Here is a 25467-nt window from a genome sequence, read left to right as displayed (position 1 = left end):
GGGGGAATAATACAGCCTGCAGAGCTGTGTCTCTAATGCCCATCATGGGGGGGAATACAGCCTGCAGAGCTGTGTATCTAATGCCCATCATGGGGGGAATAATACAGCCTGCAGAGGTGCGTATCTAATGCCCATCATGGGGGGGGAATAATACAGCCTGCAGAGCTGTGTATCTAATGCCCATCATGGGGGGGGAATAATACAGCCTGCAGAGCTGTGTATCTAATGCCCATCATGGGGGGGGAATACAGCCTGCAGAGCTGTGTCTCTAATGCCCATCATGGGGGGGGGGGAATACAGCCTGCAGAGCTGTGTCTCTAATGCCCATCATGGGGGGGGAATACAGCCTGCAGAGCTGTGTCTCTAATGCCCATCATGGGGGGGGGGGGAATACAGCCTGCAGAGCTGTGTCTCTAATGCCCATCATGGGGGGGAATACAGCCTGCAGAGCTGTGTATCTAATGCCCATCATGGGGGGAATAATACAGCCTGCAGAGGTGCGTATCTAATGCCCATCATGGGGGGGAATACAGCCTGCAGAGCTGTGTATCTAATGCCCATCATGGGGGGTGGGGGGGGAAATACAGCCTGCAGAGCTGTGTATCTAATGCCCATCATGGGGGGGAATACAGCCTGCAGAGCTGTGTATCTAATGCCCATCATGGGGGGGGAATAATACAGCCTGCAGAGCTGTGTCTCTAATGCCCATCATGGGGGGGAATACAGCCTGCAGAGCTGTGTATCTAATGCCCATCATGGGGGGGAATAATACAGCCTGCAGAGCTGTGTATCTAATGCCCATCATGGGGGGGGGGAATAATACAGCCTGCAGAGCTGTGTATCTAATGCCCATCATGGGGGGGAATAATACAGCCTGCAGAGGTGCGTATCTAATGCCCATCATGGGGGGGGAGCTGCACATTCCCTTTAATGGACGACAGGATGCCAAAGAACTGGGCTTTGCTGGTGTGTGCCTGAGGATGCATATTCAAGGAATAGTTCAGCAATACTGTGGGGGTTGGTACATAAAGAACAGATTAGAGACCACAGACTTCATTGGGCTTTAGAGGGGTTGTCACAAATAGTCGTCATAAACAGTCATTGCTTTGGGGGTTTTGTTACCAGAAACAGAACAAGAATTGTTATGGCACTGCAGACGCCTGTGCTGTGATAACAAGCAGGACTGGCATTAGCCACCTGGCCAATATCCTGCCATGCATGCAGTAATGGTTCTAAGCCAGACAGGGTTCTGTAGAGGAGGCGACCAAAAGCTGACGTTACAATATATTTTTTGCACAATTTCACTTTAACCCCATTTACAACCCCTTTAAAGTCTGCAGGCACACTACACCATTGGGTGCGTTGTCAGAATTTGCTTGATTGGACTACAAGCATGCAGTCACATTCCAACTAGACTTGCGTGGCCCTTCTCAATGCAAATAAACAGGGCATGGCTGGATACGTCTAGTTGGAATGTTGTCGAAAGTATACAAATCTCATTCTGGTGGTCAGGTGATCACTCGTTCACGACACTGGAGAATCCTGACAGTGCACAGTGTACGGATTTCAAAGTCTGCAGTCACATAGTTTATAGACTTTCTATTCATCCCGTCAATCGCAATATGCGCATGCTTGATAAGCTGCGAGGTTTTGAGATTGAATATCTCTCTAATATGCCACTCGTTTTGATTAGTCGGTTTCTGTTCAGCAGCGTCCTGCCTGCATTATAGGTGTGGGAACTTCACTTCCTATCATTCATTTCTCCTGCTGTTGTCCAATGGCTTGCCTATCCCGAACCGAAGGGCTGCAGTCATACATGATGGACCTTGTCTCACGAATGTTTATGTATACAATTATGACAGCAGAGAAACCACCACAGGCAGTTTTTCAGCAAGATCATGTGTGGGTAGGAACCAAGATGGTGAAGCAGAGAGCTGCCATTAGACAAGGTACAGCTCTGTACAATGCCGATATCCAGCCACTGCCAGAGCGGATAACAGATTATTGATTAGTGAACATGATCAGATAAGGTGTTATCTGCGCATGCTCAGGTGCTAACAAAGTGTCTTCGGTGTGCTCAAATATGTTTGAGTCCACGTGGCTGCATGTCTTGGAGGGATTGCCTTACACAGGCCACATGAGCACATAGTGGATGGGATTTCTAGAATCCTCTAGATTATTCTGCCCAAACAAGCAGCATGATTCAGAGCCAGGCTGTATGAATATTTGACATGTTCCCTTTAAATATGGAAAAAAAACTTTCTGCGCCAAAAAAAAGAAAAGATTACGCTGCTACTACATTAAAGTGCTGAGGATTTTACATGCACCAAATATGCAAGGTGCGAGCCCAGCCTTATAATTTCTTGCAGTTACCAGAATATCTGGGGAAAAAAAAAACATTGATTTATGTATAACAGTACATGGCCACGATCAGGAATTGTTGTCGGTTTGACGCTGTGTTTATGCAGCATCCAACCCTCAGCGGATAGATGTCACAGCATTTCTAGAAATGTGTATGTGCTCCTGCGGATCACCCGCACAGACTGACATGTGGCGCATCTTTCAGGATCACAGCAGGTCAATCTCCTGCAGAGGCGCTCAGTCTCCACAACAGAAAATGTAATCAATAGAAATGTATTGAATGCAGTAATTCCACACAGTTCAGTGATCACATGCGGATTCACCGGTGTTCAGTGGACGGCAGCGAACAAGTCCTTCATCAAAAGCGTTGTTACATCCAGACTGTGGGCACAGCCTAAACTATCTAGAACAAAAATAATCCAGTTGGCACCTATAGCTGTGGCGGGGCAGACAGCATCTATGGCTGTGCCAGTGTATAGGTGGCATCAATGGCTGTGGTGCTGTGTAGGTGACATCTATGGTTGTGGTACTGTAGGTGGCACCTCTGGCTGTGTGGGGGTAGATTGTATCAATGGCGGTGTATAGGTGACATCTATGCCTGTGTATAAATGGCTCTGCTGGTGTACAGGTGACATCTATGGCTGTGGCGGTGTATAGGTGGCATCTATGACTGTACCCGTGTATATCTTGCATCTCTGGCTGTGTATAAATAACTGCCAGTGTACAGGTGACATCTATGGCGGTGTATAACTGACATCTATAGGTGTACCGGTGTATATCTTACATCTATGGCTGTCTATAAATGGCTGTGCCAGTGAACAGGTGAAATCAATGGCTGTGGTGGTGTATAGGTGACATCTATAGCTGTAGAGGTGGCGTCTATGGCTGTACCTGTGTACAGGTGGCATCCATGGCTGTACCTGTGTATAACTGGCATCTATGGCTGTGCCAGTGTACAGGTGGCATCTATGGCTGCACCTGTGTATAACTGACATCTATGGCTGTGCCGGTGTAAATCTGACATTTCTGGCTGTGTATAAATGGCTCTGCTGCTGTACAGGTGGCATCTATGGCTGTGCCGTTCTATAGCCGACATCTGTGGCTGTGCTGGTGTACAGGTGACATCTATGGCTGTGTATAAATGGCTGTGCCAGTGTACAGGTGACATCAATGGCTGTGGTGGTGTATAACTGCATCTATGGCTGTGTATAAATGGCTGCAGATGTACAGGTGACATTTACAGCTGTGCTGGCGTGTAACTGGCATCTATGGCTGTGCCGGTGTACACCAGCAGAGCCATTCCTACACAGCCATAGATGTCACTTATCCCCCGGTACACCCATAGATGTCACTTATCCCCCCGGTACAGCCATAGATGTCACTTATCCCCCCCCGATACACAGCCATAGATGTCACTTATCCCCCGGTACACAGCCATAGATGTCACTTATCCCCCGGTACACAGCCATAGATGTCGGTTATCCCCCGGTACACCCATAGATGTCACTTATCCCCCGATACAGCCATAGATGTCACTTATCCCCCCCGGTACACAGCCATAGATGTCACTTATCCCCCGGTACATAGCCATAGATGTCGGTTATCTCCCGGTACACCCATAGATGTCACTTATCCTCCGGTACAGCCATAGATGTCACTTATCCCCCGGTACAGCCATAGATGTCACTTATCCCCCCGGTACACCCATAGATGTCACTTATCCCCCAGTACACCCATAGATGTCACTTATCCCCCGGTACACAGCCATAGATGTCGGTTATCTCCTGGTACACCCATAGATGTCACTTATCCTCCGGTACAGCCATAGATGTCACTTATCCCCCGGTACAGCCGTAGATGTCACTTATCCCCCGGTACACCCGTAGATGTCACTTATCCCCCGGTACACAGCCATAGATGTCGGTTATCCCCCGGTACACAGCCATAGATGTCACTTATCCTCCGGTACGTAGATGTCACTTATCCCCCGGTACAGCCGTAGATGTCACTTATCCCCCGGTACACCCGTAGATGTCACTTATCCCCCCGGTACACCCGTAGATGTCACTTATCCCCCGGTACACCCGTAGATGTCACTTATCCCCCGGTACAGCCGTAGATGTCACTTATCCCCCGGTACACCCATAGATGTCACTTATCCCCCGGTACAGCCGTAGATGTCACTTATCCCCCGGTACACCCATAGATGTCACTTATCCCCCGGTACACCCGTAGATGTCACTTATCCCCCGGTACAGCCGTAGATGTCACTTATCCCCCCGGTACACAGCCATAGATGTCGGTTATCCCCCGGTACAGCCATAGATGTCACTTATCCCCCCGGTACACAGCCATAGATGTCACTTATCCCCCGGTACACAGCCATAGATGTCGGTTATCCCCCCGGTACACAGCCATAGATGTCACTTATCCCCCGGTACAGCCATAGATGTCACTTATCCCCCCGGTACACCCATAGATGTCACTTATCCCCCCGGTACACAGCCATAGATGTCACTTATCCCCCCGGTACACCCATAGATGTCACTTATCCCCCGGTACAGCCATAGATGTCACTTATCCCCCCGGTACACAGCCATAGATGTCACTTATCCCCCCGGTACAGCCATAGATGTCACTTATCCCCCGGTACAGGCATAGATGTCACTTATCCCCCCGGTACAGCCATAGATGTCAGATATATATATGTATAGATGCGATGACTGGCTGCTGCGGTCGTGCACTGCAGCTGCCACACACCGGACAGGCTCCCATCCCCCGCCGTACAGTTCCTCCCCTGTATGAGGAGGAGTCGGTGGCAGCACAGCCGGCTCCGGAGCTGCCACTCACCGCCCGTGTCCTCCTCACACCGCGCTCTGCCCCTGGCCGCGTCTGAGGCTGCGCTGCAATGGGGGACAGCAGACTTCCGGGGGAAGAACAGGTAATGCACACCTATATATACTGGCGCTATGGAGCGGCCCACTCACGGAGGGGGGACCCAGGACATGGAGTAACAGGACGTCAGTGTGTGCGACCAGCAGATACTCCCGCCTCTAAAATCTTGATAATCTGCACTAAAAGGAGAGGGCACCAGGAACGTCTAACCAATCAGATCACTGCTCTCATTGTCAGTTCTTCATTAAATAAATGAAAGCTGCAGTCTGATTGGTTGCTACTTTTAAAGTGGCAGGTCACAGCTAGTTCCCTTTAAAGGGACAGTCACTGTGACGGTAATAATTCATGTCTTTGTCGTTACACTGTTAATCTCATGGGGGAATAGTTGGACACGGTCAGTCAGGAAAGGGTTCTGTAGTTGGGTCCTGTGCGCCCCCGACTCCTGTCACTGTGGGGCGGCCACTGTATCTCCTTATGGTTGTAATGGACGGGCGACATTTCTGCTGAAAAAACAACCAAAATATAAATAGTATAAGGGTATAATTGTTGAACAACCACAAAAAGCGAAAAACCCTAAAAAAAAAATACTTTTAATAGATATGCATTAAAAGATGCTGACCATCATATTGAAAAAAAACAAAATATAAATTACCAACACCCGAGCTGGGTAAGGTTATGAACACTGGGCCAAAAAATACCAGGTGAGGGTGAAAAAATACCTGAAAATACCCTGCAGGGGTCCTAATATACTGACCCTTCCTGCCAGTGGAGGTTGGCACCCTAATATTCGGTGTGGTGCCCCCACTCCTCTGGGCCAGGAGGGATAGTCGACGAGGAGTGGGGGCACCACACCGAATATTAGGGTGCCAACCTCCACTGGCAGGAAGGGTCAGTATATTAGGACCCCTGCAGGGTATTTTCAGGTATTTTTTCACCCTCACCTGGTATTTTTTGGCTTTTGGCCCAGTGTTCATAACATTACCCAGCTCGGGTGTTGACATTTCTGCTGCAAATGTTTAAGCAACAATGGACCTCATTTTCCCGCTGGAGGAAATGCAGCAGAAATGCTGCATTCACACCTCGCTGTATAAAAAGTCTGCACAGAAAGTGCAGTGCGATTTATTGCTACTGACTAGTGATGAGCGAGTGTACGCGTTGCTCGGGTGACCTCCGAGTATTTGTGACTGCTCCGAGATTTAGTTTTCAGATTTACAGCTGCTAGCCAGGCTGAGTACATGTGGGGGTTGCCTGGTTGCTAGGGAATCCCCACATGTAATCAAGCTGTCTAGCAGCCGTAAATCATGCAGCTGCGGCGAGGAAACTCAATCTCCGAGAAGTCACAAACACGCGGAGACCACCCGAGCAACGCGTACACTCGCTCATCACTAATCGGTAGCAATAAATCGCACCTAATGTGAACTTAGAGGGATATTGATGAAGCTGTTGGCTGGAAAAATTCGGCAAGTATTTTGTGCAAAAAATGTTCAACTTTTTCCGCCACTCTTTTTGAAGAAAAAGGTGAGCAGAGTTCAACGGGAAGAACACAAAAAAACACATTTTGGTCGCCGACAAGTATATGACGGCCTACAGGAGCATAACAGTCAGGAAAAACGCTTGACCTATACTTTCTGCCAAGAACATGAACACAAGAGTGGACTTATAGTGGTGGGTACGGAAAGTATTCAGACCCCTTTAATTTTTTTCACTCTTTGTTTCATTGCAGCCATTTGTTAAATTCAAACAAGTTCATTTTTTCACATTAATGTACATTCTGCACCTCATCTTGACTGAAAAAAAAGAAATGTAGTAATTTTTGCAAATTTAAAAAAAAAAACGAAAACTGAAATATCGCATGGTCATAAGTATTCAGACCCTTTGCTCAGTATTGAGTAGAAGCACTTTTTGAGCTAGTACAGCCAGGAGTCTTCTTGGGAATGATGCTACAAGTTTTTCACACCTGGATTTGGGGATCCTCTGCCATTCTTTCTTGCAGATCCTCTCCAGTTCCGTCAGGTTGGATGGTGAACGTTGGTGGACAGCCATTTTCAGGTCTCTCCAGAGATGCTCAATGGGGTTAAGGTCAGGGCTCTTTCTGGGCCAGTCAATAATGGTCACAGAGTTGTTCTGAAGCCACTCCTTTGTTATTTTAGCTGTGTGTTTAGGGTCATTGTTTTGTTGGAAGGTGAACCTTCCACCAAGTCTGAGGTCCAGAGCTCTCAGCAAGACGTTTTCATCCAGGATATCTCTGTACTTGGCAGCATTCAGGTTTCCTTCAATGACAACCAGTCGTCCTGTCCCTGCAGCTGAAAAACACCCCCTCAGCATGATGCTGCCACCACCATGCTTCACTGTTGGGATTGTATTGGGCAGGTGATGAGCAGTGCCTGGTTTTCTCCACACACACCGCTTAGAATGATCACCAAAAAGGTCTATCTTCGTCTCATCAGACCAGAGAATCTTATTTCTCATAATGTGGGAGTCCTTCATGTGTTTTTTTTTTTTAGCAAACTCTATGTGGGCTTTCATATGTCTTGCACTGAGTAGATGCTTCCATCGGGCCACTCTGCCATGAAGGCCCAACTGATGGAGGGCTACTGTAATAGCTGATTTTGCGGAACTTTCTCCCATCTCCCTACTACATCTCTGGATCTTCCACAGTGATCTTGGGGTTCTTCTTTACCTCTCACCAAGGCTCTTCTCCCACCATTGCTCAGTTTGGCTGGACGGCCAGGTCTAGGAAGACTTTTGGTGGTCCCAAACTTCTTCCATTTAAGGATTATGGAGGCCACTGTGCTCTTGGGAACCTTGAGTACTGCAGAAATTCTGTTGTAACCTTGGCCAGATCTGCGCCTTACCACAATTCTGTCTCTGAGCTCCTTGGCCAGTTCCTTTGACCTCATGATTCCCATCTGGTCTGACATGCGCTGTGAGCTGTGAGATCTCATACAGGAAGGTGTTGTCCTTTCCAAATCAAGTCCTATCAGTTTAATTAAACACAGCTGGACTCCAATGAAGGAGCAGAACCATCTCAAGGAGGATCACAAGGAAATGGACAGTATGTGACTTAAATATGAGCGTCTGTGCAAAGGGTCTGAATACTTATGACCATGTGATATTTTAGTTTTTCTTTTTTTATTACATTTGCAAAATTACTACATTTCTGTTTGTTTTTCAGTCAAGGTGGGGTGCAGAGTGTACATTAATGTGGAAAAAAATGAACTTTGTTTCATTGCAGCCATTTGGTAAATTCAAAAAAAGAGTGAAAAATGTAAAAGGGTCTGAATACTTTCTGTACCCACTGTATATATTGTTGAGGATAAGTGACGGTAATGGTGGATTTTGGATTTGGTGACTATAGGGTCAATGTAATGGAGACTTAACGCAAAGCCAATTGAGTGCGGAAATTGACCAATAAAGGTATAGTAAATGCTGTGCGCTTCACTTATTAACTGTTGTAGACACTTTTTGCATTTTCCTTTCACTGTTTTGAAATGTGTCTAAAAAAAGCAAATGTCACTAAGAAAAGGTGAAACCTCCACTAGTGGATAACCCCTATAAGAAATATTGAGCCCAGTTGTTAACAATGTAAAAAAAAACATGTAACATGGCGACATGTTATGTCCTCTGCAGAACGGTTGCAGCGTTAGTAATGGAGCCAGTGATGAAGATGAGCCCCTTCTCAGGAAAAATCCACGGCGTTTCGTCATTTTCCCAATTCAGTATCCTGACATTTGGAAAATGTATAAGAAGGCGCAGGCTTCATTTTGGACCGTGGAGGAAGTAAGTGATTATTAGACGACAGCTTCTGTGTATTCTATGTGTTATATAATCAGGAGACTAGACAAATGCCAGAATCTGACGGCCTCATTTATCAAAGCTGGCTATCAGAAAAAACTTACCTAGTCACCTTTAGCAACCAATCACAGCACAGCTTTCATTTATATAAAACAGTTTAGAACTAGAACTACTTTCTGAACAACTCTCTGAATCTGCCCTCATTGAATCCTGGATTCAGGATTCTGACCCTGTCTCCCCTGCTGCCATTTTCCATAGTGGCTTACAATTATCCCATTCCCTGAGACCCACAAACAGACCTGGTGGTGGAGTCGGCATACTTCTCTCCCCTCAATGCACTTTCCAGTTCATCCCCCCAGTTCCATCTCTCTCATTCCCTTCGTTTGAGGTCACACCATCAGGCTCTTTCGTCCCCTCTCCCTCACCCACCCACTTCCTGGACCATTTCTCTGCCTGGTTGCTGCACTTCATGTCCTCAGAACTCCCAACCCTTATTCTGGGAGACTTCAACATCCTCATTAACAGCCCCACTTCCACATCTGCATCCCAGCTTCTATCACTAACCACTTCTCTCGGCCTCTCACAGCTCTCAACCTCTGAGACGCACATGGACGGTAACACCCTTGACCTGGTCTTTGTTCGGCTCTGTTCAATCTCCTACCTAAACAACTCACCGCTTCCCCTATCTGACCACAACATTCTCTCCTTCATGCTCACAAATCCTCGCTCACCCTAGCACACTCATACCTACCATACATTCAGAAATCTGCAAGCCATTAGCCCTCATACGCTTTCAGACTCCCTATACTCATCACTGTCCCCAATCTCCTCTTTTTCCTGTCCTGATCTGGCGGTACACCACTACAATGACACACTCAGAAGCACCCTGGAACAAGTAGCTCCCCTCACCCTCAGAACCTCCAAACACAGAGTGAAACAGCCCTGGCTCACATCGCAAACTCGATTTCTCCAGCGATGCTCTAGGCATGCTGAACGCTTATGGAGGAAAACTTGCACACTAGAAGACTTCATCCACTTCAAATTTTTGTTAAAAACCTATAACTCTGCCCTTCACCTCGTCAAACAGACCTACTTCACCACTCTGATGTCCTCACTATCAAACAACCCCAAGAAACTTTTTGACACCTTTCACTCCCTCCTCAGGCCAAAAGCACAAGACCCTATCACAGACATTTGTGCTGATGACCTGGCCTCCCACTTTATAAAGAAAATACCGTATATACTCGAGTATAAGCCGACCCCTCTGTTATGAACAGGTGATTCAGAACCACAATGGACCTAGTGGTTAAGAGCACACAAAGTGACCTGATAGTTACTAACATAGGACGAGCTCTGAGACGTGGAAACTCTGCTGACCGCAATCCCTAATCCTATCATACCACACTAGAGGTAGCCGTGGATTGCGCCTAACGCTCCCTATGCAACTCGGCACAGCCTGAGAAACTAACTAGCCCTGAAGATAGAAAAATAAGCCTACCTTGCCTCAGAGAAATTCCCCAAAGGAAAAGGCAGCCCCCCATATATAATGACTGTGAGTTAAGATGAAAATACAAACACAGAGATGAAATAGATTTAGCAAAGTGAGGCCCGACTTACTGAATAGACCGAGGATAGGAAAGATAGCTTTGCAGTCAACACAAAAACCTACAAACAACCACGCAGAGGGGCAAAAAGACCCTCCACACCGACTAACGGTACGGAGGTGCTCCCTCTGCGTCTCAGAGCTTCCAGCAAGCAAGAAAAACCAATATAGCAAGCTGGACAGAAAATATAGCAAAGAAAAGTAACACAAGCAGAACTTAGCTTATGCAGGGCAGACAGGCCACAAGAACGATCCAGGAGAGAGCTAGACCAATACTGGAACATTGACTGGAGGCCAGGAACAAAGAACTAGGTGGAGTTAAATAGAGCAGCACCTAACGACTTAACCTCGTCACCTGAGGAAGGAAACTCAGAAGCCGCAGCCCCACTCACATCCACCAGTGGAAGCTCATAGACAGAACCAGCCGAAGTACCACTCATGACCACAGGAGGGAGCTTGACCACAGAATTCACAACAGTACCCCCCCCTTGAGGAGGGGTCACCGAACCCTCACCAGAGCCCCCAGGCCGACCAGGATGAGCCAAATGAAAGGCACGAACCAGATCGGCAGCATGAACATCAGAGGCAAAGACCCAGGAATTATCTTCCTGACCATAACCCTTCCACTTAACCAGGTACTGAAGTTTCCGTCTCGAAATACGAGAATCCAAAATCTTCTCCACTATATACTCCAACTCCCCCTCAACCAAAACCGGGGCAGGAGGATCAACGGATGGAACCACAGGTGCCACGTATCTCCGCAACAATGACCTATGGAATACGTTATGGATGGAAAAAGAAGCTGGAAGGGTCAAACGAAAAGACACAGGATTAAGAACCTCAGAAATCCTATACGGACCAATGAAACAAGGCTTAAACTTAGGAGAGGAAACTTTCATAGGAATATAACGAGATGACAACCAAACCAAATCCCCAACACGAAGTCGGGGACCCACACAGCGCCTGCGGTTAGCGAAACGTTGAGCCTTCTCCTGAGACAATGTCAAATTGTCCACCACATGAGTCCAAATCTGCTGCAACCTATCCACCACAGTATCCACACCAGGACAGTCAGAAGACTCAACCTGCCCTGAAGAGAAACGAGGATGGAAACCAGAATTGCAGAAAAACGGCGAAACCAAAGTAGCCGAGCTGGCCCGATTATTAAGGGCGAACTCAGCCAAAGGCAAAAAAGACACCCAATCATCCTGATCGGCAGAAACAAAACATCTCAGATATGTTTCCAAGGTCTGATTGGTTCGTTCAGTCTGGCCATTTGTCTGAGGATGGAAAGCCGAGGAAAAAGACAAATCAATGCCCATCCTAGCACAAAAGGCTCGCCAAAACCTCGAAACAAACTGGGAACCTCTGTCAGAAACGATGTTCTCCAGAATGCCATGTAAACGAACCACATGCTGGAAGAACAATGGTACCAAATCAGAGGAGGAAGGCAATTTAGACAAGGGTACCAAATGGACCATCTTCGAGAAGCGATCACAAACAACCCAAATGACCGACATTTTTTGAGAGACGGGGAGATCCGAAATAAAATCCATAGAGATATGTGTCCAGGGCCTCTTTGGGACTCGCAAGGGCAAAAGCAACCCACTGGCACGAGAACAGCAGGGCTTAGCCCAAGCACAAATCCCACAGGACTGCACAAATGAACGCACATCCCGCGACAGAGACGGCCACCAAAAGGATCTAGCCACCAAATCTCTGGTACCAAAGATTCCAGGATGACCAGCCAACACCGAACCATGAACCTCAGAGATAACTCTACTCGTCCATTTATCAGGGACAAACAGTTTCTCCGCTGGGCAACGGTCAGGTCTATTAGCCTGAAATTTTTGCAGCACCCACCGCAAATCAGGGGAGATGGCAGACAAAATTACCCCCTCCTTGAGAACACCCGCCGGCTCAGACAAACCCGGAGAGTCGGGCACAAAACTCCTAGACAGGGCATCCGCCTTCACATTTTTAGATCCCGGAAGGTACGAAACCACAAAGTTAAAACGGGAGAAAAACAGCGACCAACGAGCCTGTCTAGGATTCAACCGTTTGGCAGACTCGAGATAAGTCAAGTTCTTATGATCAGTCAAGACCACCACGCGATGCTTAGGTCCTTCAAGCCAATGACGCCACTCCTCAAATGCCCACTTCATGGCCAGCAACTCTCGATTGCCAACATCATAATTACGCTCAGCAGGCAAAAACTTCCTGGAAAAGAAGGCGCACGGTTTCATCACCGAGCCATCAGAACTTCTTTGCGACAAAACAGCCCCTGCTCCAATCTCAGAAGCATCAACCTCGACCTGGAACGGGAGCGAAACATCTGGTTGACACAACACAGGGGCAGAAGAAAAACGACGCTTCAACTCTTGAAAAGCTTCCACAGCAGCAGAAGACCAATTGACCACATCAGCACCCTTCTTGGTTAAATCAGTCAACGGTTTAGCAATACTAGAAAAATTATTGATGAAGCGATGATAAAAATTAGCAAAGCCCAGGAACTTTTGCAGACTCTTCAGAGATGTCGGCTGAGTCCAATCATAAATGGCCTGAACTTTAACAGGGTCCATCTTGATAGTAGAAGGGGAAAAAATGAAACCCAAAAATGAAACCTTCTGAACACCAAAGAGGCACTTTGACCCCTTCACAAACAAAGAATTCGCACGCAGGACCTGGAACACCATTCTGACCTGCCTCACGTGAGACTCCCAATCATCCGAGAAGACCAAAATATCATCCAAGTTTACAATCAGGAATTTATCCAGGTACTCTCGGAAGATGTCATGCATGAAGGACTGAAACACTGATGGAGCATTAGAAAGCCCGAATGGCATAACCAGGTACTCAAAATGGCCCTCGGGCGTATTAAATGCTGTTTTCCATTCATCGCCCTGTTTAATGCGCACAAGATTATACGCACCACGAAGATCTATCTTGGTGAACCAACTAGCCCCCTTAATCCGAGCAAACAAATCAGACAGCAGCGGCAAGGGGTACTGAAATTTGACCGTGATTTTATTTAGAAGGCGGTAATCAATACAAGGTCTCAGCGAACCATCCTTCTTGGCCACAAAAAAGGACCCTGCTCCCAATGGCGACGACGACGGGCGAATATGACCCTTCTCCAAGGATTCCTTTACGTAACTCCGCATAGCGGCGTGCTCAGGCACAGACAAATTAAACAGTCGACCTTTAGGAAACTTACTACCAGGAATCAAATCGATAGCGCAATCACAATCCCTATGCGGAGGTAGGGCTCTGGACTTGGGCTCATCAAATACATCCCGGTAATCCGACAAGAACTCTGGGACCTCAGAAGGGGTGGATGATGAAATAGACAGAAATGGAACATCACCATGTACCCCCTGACAACCCCAGCTGGACACAGACATTGATTTCCAATCCAATACTGGGTTATGGACTTGTAGCCATGGCAACCCCAACACGACCACATCATGCACATTATGCAACACCAAAAAGCGAATATCCTCCTGATGCGCAGGAGCCATGCACATGGTCAGTTGGGTCCAGTACTGAGGCTTATTCTTGGCCAAAGGTGTAGCATCAATTCCTCTCAATGGAATAGGATACTGCAAGGGCTCCAAGAAAAACCCACAGCGCCTAGCATACTCCAAGTCCATCAAATTCAGGGCAGCGCCTGAATCCACAAATGCCATGACAGAATAGGATGACAAAGAGCAGATCAAAGTAACGGACAAAAGAAATTTCGACTGTACCGTACCAATGGTGGCAGAGCTAGCGAACCGCTTAGTGCGCTTAGGACAATCGGAGATAGCATGAGTGGAATCACCACAGTAAAAACACAGCCCATTCCGTCGTCTGTGTTCTTGCCGTTCAGCTCTGGTCAAAGTCCCACCGCACCGCATAGGCTCAGGTCTATGCCCAGATAATACCGCCAAATGGTGCACAGTTTTACGCTCACGTAAGCGTCGATCGATCTGAATGGCCAAAGACATAGACTCATTCAGACCAGCAGGCATAGGAAATCCCACCATGACATCCTTAAGGGCTTCAGAGAGACCCTTTCTGAAAATTGCTGCCAGAGCACATTCATTCCATTGAGTGAGCACAGACCACTTCCTAAATTTCTGACAATATATCTCTACCTCATCCTGACCCTGACACAGAGCCAGCAAGATTTTCTCTGCCTGATCCACTGAATTAGGTTCGTCATAAAGCAATCCAAGCGCCAGGAAAAACGCATCAACATCACGCAATGCCTGATCCCCTGGCGCAAGGGAAAATGCCCAGTCTTGAGGGTCGCCACGTAATAAAGAAATAATGATCTTTACTTGTTGAACTGGGTCACCAGAGGAGCGGGGTTTCAAAGCCAGAAATAGTTTACAATTATTTTTGAAATTCAGAAACTTAGCTCTATCTCCAGAAAATAACTCAGGAATAGGAATTTTAGGTTCTAACATAGGATTCTGAACCACTAAATCTTGAATGTTCTGAACACTTATAGCGAGATTATCCATCAAAGAGGACAGACCTTCAATGTCCATGCCTACACCTGTGTTCTGAACCACCCTGATGTAAAGGGGAAATGAAAGACAAAACACAGTGCAAAGAAAAAAAAATGGTCTCAGAACTTGTCTTTTCCCTCTATTGAGAAGCATTAGTACTTTGGGCCTCCAGTACTGTTATGAACAGGTGATTCAGAACCACAATGGACTTAGTGGTTAAGAGCAAACAAAGTGACCTGATAGTTACTAACATAGGACGAGCTCTGAGACGTGGAAACTCTGCTGACCGCAATCCCTAATCCTATCATACCACACTAGAGGTAGCCGTGGATTGCGCCTAACGCTCCCTATGCAACTCGGCACAGCCTGAGAAACTAACTAGCCCTGAAAATAGAAAAATAAGCCTACCTTGCCTCAGAGAAAAACCCCAAAGGAAAAGGCAGCCCCCCACATATAATGACTGTGAGTTAAGATGAAAATACAAACACAGAGATGAAATAGATTTAGCAAAGTGAGGCCCGACTTACTGAATAGACCGAGGATAGGAAAGATAGCTTTGCGGTCAACACAAAAACCTACAAACAACCACGCAGAGGGGCAAAAAGACCCTCCGCACCGACTAACGGTACGGAGGTGCTCCCTCTGCGTCTCAGAGCTTCCAGCAAGCAAGAAAAACCAATATAGCAAGCTGGACAGAAAATATAGCAAAGAAAAGTAACACAAGCAGAACTTAGCTTATGCAGGGCAGACAGGCCACAAGAACGATCCAGGAGAGAGCCAGACCAATACTGGAACATTGACTGGAGGCCAGGAACAAAGAACTAGGTGGAGTTAAATAGAGCAGCACCTAACGACTTAACCTCGTCACCTGAGGAAGGAAACTCAGAAGCCGCAGCCCCACTCACATATACCAGTGGAAGCTCATAGACAGAACCAGCCGAAGTACCACTCATGACCACAGGAGGGAGCTTGACCACAGAATTCACAACACCCCCCCTAATTTTGCCACAAAAAACTGGGAAAACTTAATGACTCGAGTATAAGCCTAGGGTGGAAAATGCAGCAGCTACCGGTAAATGTCAAAAGTAAAAATAGATACCAATTAAAGTAAAATTAATTGAGACATCAGTAAGTTAAGTGTTTTTGAATATCCATATTGAATCAGGAGCCCCATATAATGCTACATAAAGTTTATGATGGCCCCTTAAGATGCTCCATATTAAAATATGCCCCATATAATCCTGCATAAAGGTTAATAATGGCCCCATAAGATGCTACACAGACACATTTGCCCAATATAATGCTGCACAAATGTTGCTTATGGCCCCATAAGATGCTCCATAAAGATATTTACCCCATGTAGTGTTGCACAAACGTTGATTATGGCCCCATAAGATGGTCCATAAAGATATTTGCCCCATATAATCCTACACAAACGTTGATTATGGCCCCATAAGATGCTCCATGCAGACACTTGCACCATTTGCTGTTGCTGCGATAAAAAAAAATCACATACTCACCTCTCTGTCGCTGAGGCCCCTGGCACTTTCAATATTCACCTCTCCTCGTTCCGGTGCCACTTAATCTTCAGCGTTTTCTGCACTGACGTTCAGGCAGAGGGCGTGCACTAACCACGTCATCACGCCCTCTGACCTGAGCGTCACTGCAGAAGACGCTGAAGACAGAGCAGCGCCAGAACGAGGAGCAGGTGAATATCGCACAGCGCTCCCCTCCCCGTTATACTCACCTGCTCCTGGTGCGGTTCAGTCCCTGGTTCTCTGGCGCCGCAGCTTCTTCCTGTATTGAGCGGTCACCGTTGCCGCTCATTACAGTAATGAATATGCTGCTCCACCCCTACGGGAGGTGGAGCCGCAAATTCATTACTGTAATGAGCAGTATCATGTGACCGCTCAGTACAGGAAGAAGCTGCAGCGCCAGGGAAGCAGGGACCGCGCCAGGAGTAGGTGAGTATAATAAGACAGCCCCTGCTCCCCCTCTCCTGCCGACCCCTGGGTATGACTCGAGTATAAGCCGAGAGGGGGACTGTCAACCCCAAAAAATGGGCTGAAAATCTCGGCTTATACTCGAGTATATACGGTAGATAACATCTGTCAGGAAATCCGCTCCCAACCACCAAGTTCAGTGACTCCCATCCCTCCCTGCATTTCCCCTGGCTCACTCTCCACATTTGATCCCATCACAGAAGAAGAAGTCTCCTGGCTCCTCTCTTCTTCACGTCTGACTACATGCACCACCGACCCCATTCCCTCTCATCTCCTCCAGTCATCACATCTCACCTAACTACAATCTTTAATCTCTCTCCTCAGGCATTTTCCCATTCTCCTTCAAACACTCTATCATTACTCCATTGTTAAAGAAACCCACTCTCGACCCATCCTGCACAAATAACTACAGACCGGTCTCCAATTTCCCCTTTATCTCTAAACTCTTGGAGCGCCTAGTCTACTCCCGCCTTACATCTCCACTCACTCCCTCCCACCTACACCCTTCACAGTCCGGCTTCCGACCCCTACATTCGGCAGAAACTGCACTCCCGACTCCAAGACTTCTCCCGCGCTGCGCCAATCCTCTGGAATAATCTACCTCAAGATATTAGGACCATCGACAATTTGCATATTTTTAGGCGCTCCCTCAAAACACATTTGTTCAGAGCGGCCTATCTCGTTCCCTAATCAAAGTAATTTTAAGTTTGCGAGTGTGTGTGTAGACCTTCACTACTTCCATCTATCCCTCACCCCCTGAAGATGGCTGGACCATCATTGTAAATACATCATTGTAAATACACACCTGTACTTTGTATCTCCCCACCTCATTGTAGATTGTAAGCTCTCACAAGCAGGGTCGTTTTACTTTGCTTTAATTATTGTATTGTTAACGTTATTACTTATGACTGTTGTGTTTGAAACTGTTAAACTGTAAAGCGCTGCGGAATATGATGGCGCTATAAAAATAAAGATTATTATTATGAAATGAAAGCTGAATTCTGATTGGTTGCTATCATCACAGGTTAAATTCTATTCTATCAACAAGTCACTTTAATGTTTTCTATTTTTACCTCCCAAAGTTTAGCCTCTGAAAGGCTAGAAGCTGAGCATAGGGGCCACCACCATCAGTTCAAGCTTTGGTGGGAGAAACAGAGGCCCCAGCTGTTAATGAACATCTGGTTTCCAAAGTAACTACTCTGGAGGTGTACCCTCTAATTATTACTCTAGACTTTTTATAGCAATTTTGTTTAGACTAATTGTTAACTTTTTCAGAAGCCGGCAGCCCAAAGTGACTGGTCTCAAGCCACTATATCTAATAGATCCCATAGGAACCACAATCTTCACCCTTTAACTCCCTATGGGAATCTAGACTTACAAAGGGGCCCCTGGGTTATTATTATTATTTATTATTATAGCGCTATTTAGTCCATGGCGCTTTATATATGAAGAGGGATATCTACTACATAATTGTCTAAGGGTCACTTCCGTCTGTCTGTCTTTCTGTCTGTCTGTCTCGGAAATCCCAAGTCGCTGATTGGTCGCGGCAAAACGGCCACGACCATTCAGCGACGGGCACAGTCCGGCCGCGAAATGGCCGCTCCCTACTCCCCTGCCGTCAGTGCCCCCTCCATACTCCCCTCCAGTCAGCGCTCACACAGGGTTAATGGCAGCGTTAACGGACCGCGTTATGCCGCGGTGTAACGCACTGCCATTAACCCTGTGTGACCAACTTTTTACTATTGATGCTGCCTATGCAGCATCAATAGTAAAAAGATCTAATGTTAAAAAAAAGAAAAAATCATTATATATATTCACCTTCCGGCACCTTTCCCGCTCATCGCGACGATCCGGTCCATGCATTGCGGTCTCGCGAGACTGCTACGTCATCATCTCGCGAGACCGCAATGCACTCTTGGGACCGGATCGTCGCGAGGAGCATCGGTAAACGCTGGCTGGATCCAGGGGCCGACATGGGCAGTGTTGCCAGTGGCTGGGCAATATACTACGTGGCTGGGCAATATACTACGTGTCTGTGCTATATACTACGTGTCTGTGCTATATACTACGTGTCTGGGCAATATACTACGTGGCTGGGCAATATACTACCTGTCTGTGCTATATACTACGTGTCTGTGCTATATACTACGTGGCTGGGCAATATACTACGTGTCTGTGCTATATACTACGTGTCTGTGCTATATACTACTTGGCTGGGCAATATACTACGTGTCTGTACTATATACTACGTGGGCTGTGCTATATGCTACGTGGGCTGTGTTATATGCTACGTGGGCTGTGTTATATGCTACGTGGGCTGTGTTATATACTACGTGGGCTGTGCGATATACTACGTGGGCTGTGCTATATACTACGTGGGCTGTGCTATATACTACGTGGCTGTGTTATATACTATGTGGGCTGTGGTATATGCTACGTGGGCTGTGTTATATGCTACGTGGGCTGTGTTATATGCTACGTGGGCTGTGTTATATGCTATGTGGGCTGTGTTATATGCTACTTGGCTGTGCTATATTTCTCTACTGTATCTTTGCATCATGAATCGTGGTATGTGTTAAAGAGGGGGCCCACTGAGACCTCTTTCGCCCGGGGCCCTCAAAAACCTGGAGCAGGCCCTGGCTTCACTGATTGGTCAAGCCCGGCCACGAACAATCAGCGACAGGTGCAGTCCGCCCGCGAATTGACGCGGAATTTGAACCACGCTTCGCTATATGGTCGCGGCCGGCCGAATCCTTTGTATAAATTGCATTTTTCTAGAATACCCGATGCGTTAGAATCGAGCCACCATCTAGTACATAATAAAAAGCAAGTACAATAATCTTAATCAATACAAGTCACGACTGCTGCATAAGGGGAGAGGACCCTGCCCGCGAGGGCTCACAATCTACAAGGGATGGGTGAGAATACAGTAGGCGAGGGTAGAGCTGGTTGTGCAGCGGTTTGCTCGATCGGTGGTTACTGCAAGTTGTAGGCTTGTCGGAAGAGGTAGGTCTTCAGGCTCTTTTTGAAGGTTTCAATGGTAGGTGAGAGTCTGATATGTTGTGGTAGAGAGTTCCAGAGTAGGGGTGATACGCAAGAGAAATCTTGTATGCGATTGTGGGAAGAGGAGATAAGAGGGGAGTAGAGAAGAAGATCTTGTGAGGATCGGAGGTTGCGTGCAGATAAGTACCGGCTGACGAGGTCACAGATGTATGGAAGACACAGATTGCGGATATGGAAGACACAGATTGCGGATGGCTTTGTATGTCATGGTTAGGGTTTGTACTGGAGTCGTTGGGTAATGGGGAGCCAGTGAAGGGATTGACAGGGAGAGGCTGGGGACAGGTGGATTAATCGAGCAGCAGAGTTTAGAATAGATTGGAGGGGTGTGAAAATGTTAGAAGGGAGGCCACAAAGCAGGAGGTTGCAGTAGTCAAGGCGGCAGATGATGAGGGCATGGACTAGGGTTTTTGCCGATTCTTGGTTTAGGAATGTACGGATTCGGGAAATATTTTTGAGTTGAAGTCGGCAGGAAGTAGAAAGGGCTTGGATATGTGGTTTGAAGGAGAGATCAGTGTCAGCTTGTGAGACTGGGGAGAATGAGCTGCCATTTACTTTAATGGATAGGTCTGTTGGGGGAGTTGAGTGAGATGGGGAAAACATGATGAAATCTGTTTAGTCCATTTTAAGTTTTAGAAATCTAGTGGAGAAGAAGGGTGAAATATTCATGGAGTGGCTTCTGACCGGAGGAGAGAGACCTAGGCAAGGATGGTCGAACATCAGTAGGGGCAAAACTAGGTACAGAAACTCAGAGAGAAGGCAAAAGTTAGAAATAAAACAGGGCTCAGGTACCAGAAGGTCAGTCCAGAAGGAAGTGAAGCATGCAGGGGTCAGAATCGGGGCGGATTATAAAACAAAATGTGGTCAGGTCACTTAGCCAGGTCAGAATCAGAGCATACAAATAGGACCACAGATGTAGGAAAACCAATAAATAACTGCCAATTCCCAGTAGTATGTTGGTAGTTTAAGTAGGGTGTGGTGGTGCCCCATTGGCCACAGCAGGGAACTGGTTATTCCTACTGAGCTGATGGACAGCACATACATCCATTCTGTCTCACTGGTAGGCACCACTAATCAGAGCCATACCAGTATACTTGGCTAGCCACCATCGATATTGGTGTTGTGCTAGTCTGAGGTTACAAATCCATCTTGAAGCCATTGAGTAAGTAGGTTCCGTGTTATTATTTTTCCTTCCCACCTCACATAGCCCCATTGATGGAAAAATAAAAAAGTTTCGGATCTGTTTTTTTTTTTGAGTTAAGAAGTTTTTTAGCCACTAATATACAGTATATCTATAATCTATATATAAACCTTTTACATTTGGTATCCCCAAAATCATACTAACCTGAAGAATCGTGTTGCAGGTCATCATGGGTATTGCACATTGGACGCTATGAAAACAAACCCCCCATAACAATGATGACATTGTGTTGTCTTTTCACCATATCTCACTACAAGGAATGGTGTCATCAAAGATCGCAACTCATACCACAAAATATAGAAACCTCTGAAACGGCTATGTTGATGGTAAAAAAAATAAATAAAAGGGAAGAAGGGACAAAAAGAAAATGCAAAAATGAAAAATAAAAAAAATGGCTTGGTCTTTAGTTTGAGGGGTTTAATAATGCACCTGCAAAGATTTCAGTTATAGGATCTGGGAACCTCAAAGATCCGTTGAGTTTTGTTTTGAGGCTACAGTAAGAAGTCAGTAAGATTTGCAAACACAGATGGAAAGTGACAGGAAGCCATAATTATTATTTTGCACAGTCACACGTCTGGACCCCGAGAGCGTCATAGGCTATGTTGTGAGGTGAAATTTTAACCCTGTGCTTTCCAATTCATCAAACAATTTTGCCCCTATCTACATAATGGGGGAAAAAGTGAAAGGAAAAGTGTTGGAGGCAAATTGACAGCTGCCAGATGTGAACAAGGGGGACTTAAAGAGTGAGAGCGATGGCGCCAAAGAGTATATACCGTACAGTTGCTAAGGTGGGGCCCCGACATGGGATACTCACCACACACGGGGAAATGAACACACACACAAAATGCGCCACACACTACCACGTGCTTGAACACATATATCACCTTCAGCACACATTTCACCACACATACATACACCAACCTCGCCACATAAAAGTCGAAACACAAAAGTCACCGCTCAAAACTCGCCACGCGCAAAATTCACCACATGCGAAACTCGCCACATGCAAAACTAGGCTCACGCAAAACTCGCCACACGTGCAAGACTCACCTCATGGAAAACTCACCACAGGCAAAACTTGCACACGCGGAAAAATTGCCACATGCACAAAAGTTGCAACACATGCAAAAGTTGCCTCACACAAAACTTGCACGTACTCAAAACGCACCACGCGAAAAACTCGCCATGCGCAAAACTTGCACACAACTTGCTACACTAACCTGTCACATGCAACTCAACACAAAAAGTTGCTACACACATGTCGCCACACAAAACTCATCTCACAAAAGTCGCTACATGCATGTCGCCACACGCAACTCAACACACACAACTTGACACATGAAACTCGCCCTAAAACACACACAAGTCTGGTATTATCCTTCAAAAATAAAAATCTGATTAATAAGCAGACAAACTACAAGTGCACAAATGTACCATATAGGAAATACGGCAGCTGTCAGTCACATGACCTGTCTATTATGTGTATGTGTGAGCTAATATATACTGCCAGGGGGAGGGCTTCCTGTTGGCTGGGGATTTATCAGGCTGCCAATTTAGTTTACAAATACTGAGGTAAAAATACTGACCAAATAACGTGTGAACGAGGTCTAATACATGAGGAGATGACATACAGATATCTATAATATAACGCTGGGAGCGTCACTCTGTCCGAAGCCTTTATAGACTGCGCAGGCGCAGTCTGGGCCTCACAGAGTGACGCTCCCGGGAGATCGCGCTATGCGTTCACACTGAACGCACACCGCGATCTCCAACAGAGAAGCAGGGACCGCCAGGAGGGTGAGTATCGGCCATATTCACCTGTCCTGCTTCCCACCGCTGAGCGCCGCCATCTTCCCGGTCTTCTGCCTGTGACCTTCAGTTCAGAGGGCGCGATGACGCGCTTAATGCGCGCCGGCGCCGCCCTCTGACTGAACAGTCACAGCCAGGAGACCGGGAAGATGGCGGCGCCCAGCGGTGGAACGTAGGACAGGTGAATATAGTAAGTGCTGGGGGGGCCTGAGCTGGCGGCGATACCGGCACCTGACCCCCACAGCGCGTCGGTGTCCCCGCCTGCTCAGGCCCCCGGATGGGTGCAGCACATGACAGGATGGGGACACAGGATGGGTGCAGCACATGACAGGATGGGGACGCAGGATGGGTGCAGCACATGACAGGATGGGGACGCAGGATGGGTGCAGCACATACCAGGATGGGGACGCAGGATGGGTGCAGCACATGACAGGATGGGGACCATATACCAATACAAATGCTCGCCACCCGGGCGTAGAACGGGTTCAATAGCTAGTATACTATATACAGGGGAGATGACACACAGATATATACTATATACAGGAGGAGATGACATACAGGTACATACTATATATAGGGGAGATGACACACAGGTATATACTATATACAGGAGGAGATGACACATAGGTGTATACAATATACAGAAGGAGATGACATACAGCAGGTATATACTATTTACAGGGGAGATGACACAGGTATATACTGTATACAGGAGGAGATGACACAGGTATATACTATATACAGGAGGAGATGACACAGGTATATACTATATATAGGAGGAGGTGACATACAGGTATATACTATATACAGGAGGAGATGAGATACAGGTATATACTATATAAAAGAGGAGATGACACATGGGTATATAGAGGAGGAGATGACATACAGCAGGTAGATACTATATACAGGATAGATGACATACAAGTATATACTATATACAGGAGATGACATACAGGTATATACTATATACAGAAGAGATGACATACAGGTATATACTATATACAGGAGGAGATGACATACAGCAGGTATATACTATTTACAGGGGAGATGACATACAGGTATATACTATATACAGGGCGGATGACATACAGGTATATACTATATACAGGAGATGACATACAGGTGTATACTATATATACGGGAGATGACAAACATGTATATACTGAGGGGAAAATGAGAGGTGTGAGGTGAAAATGAAAAGGTGTGAGTGCAAAATGATAGGAGTGAGGGAAAATAGTGGCGTGTTCGGAAAATGACAGATGTGAGGTCGAAATGACAAGTGTTAGGGGGGAATGAGAGGAGTGAGGGGGAAAATGAGAGGTGTGAGGGGGAAAATGAAAGATGTAAAGGGGAAAATGAGAGGCGTGATGGGAAAATAAGAGAAGTGAGGTGCTATAACTAACCACAGATATTTACTATGCCCAAGCAACGCCGGGCTCTTCAGCTAGTAAATTATATAATACATGACCTGTGGGAGAAATGACTCTGTAGAAAGAAGAACATTGTCAGTAATCTTTCTGTTATATGTTGTAACTCTTAACACCTGCATGTTATTCACCATATATTATAACAGTTGTATATAATCTAATGATATACTGTAGATAGTCTATTGATATAATTGCTGTATACCCTAATAGACATTTACAGAATGATTCTGATAAAGGTCAGGAATCAGCCCAGAACTACACGGGAGTACCTGGTCAATGACTTGAGAGCTGGGACAACAGTCTCAAATATTACCATTAGTAACACACAATGCCGTCATGGATTAAAATCCTGCAGGGCATGCAAGGTCCCCCTGCTAATGCCAGAACATGTCCAGACTAGTGATGAGCGAGTGTACTCGTTGCTCGGGTGTCCTCTTAGTATTTATGACTGCTCGGAGATTAAATTTTCATCGCCGCAGCTGAATGATTTACAGCTACTAGCCTGCTTGATTACATGTGGGGATTCCCTAGCAACCAGGCAACCCCCACATGTACTCAGGCTGGCTAGTAGCTGTAAATCATTGAGCTGCCGAGATGAAAACTAAATCTCCGAGCAGTCATAAATACTCGGAGGTCACACGAGCGTGCTCAGGAAAACCCGGGCAACGAGTGCACTCGCTCATCACTAGTCCAGACCCATTTGAAGTTCATCAATGAGCTTCTAGATGATCCAGAGGAGGCATGGGAGAAGGTCATGTGGTCAGATGAGACCAAAATAGAACTTTTAGGTATCAACTCTACTCGCCGTTTTTGG

General features: G+C 46.6%; 1 protein-coding gene across 1 annotated transcript in view; it reads left to right on the top strand.

The window, feature by feature from the left end:
• The first annotated feature begins 5172 nt into the window (after positions 1-5172).
• The window catches only part of RRM2B (ribonucleotide reductase regulatory TP53 inducible subunit M2B), a 63347-nt gene continuing 43052 nt past the window's right edge, over positions 5173-25467 (top strand). The window contains exons 1-2 of the mRNA XM_069731718.1: positions 5173-5302; positions 8887-9036. Coding sequence (XP_069587819.1) covers positions 5270-5302; positions 8887-9036 — 183 coding nt within the window. The 5' untranslated portion in view covers positions 5173-5269. The remainder of the gene's footprint in view (positions 5303-8886; positions 9037-25467) is intronic.

The sequence above is a fragment of the Ranitomeya imitator genome, chromosome 6 (genome assembly GCF_032444005.1).
Source record: "Ranitomeya imitator isolate aRanImi1 chromosome 6, aRanImi1.pri, whole genome shotgun sequence".
In the NCBI taxonomy this organism is placed as follows: domain Eukaryota; kingdom Metazoa; phylum Chordata; class Amphibia; order Anura; family Dendrobatidae; genus Ranitomeya; species Ranitomeya imitator.
This window is presented reverse-complemented; position numbering and strand designations above follow the sequence as displayed.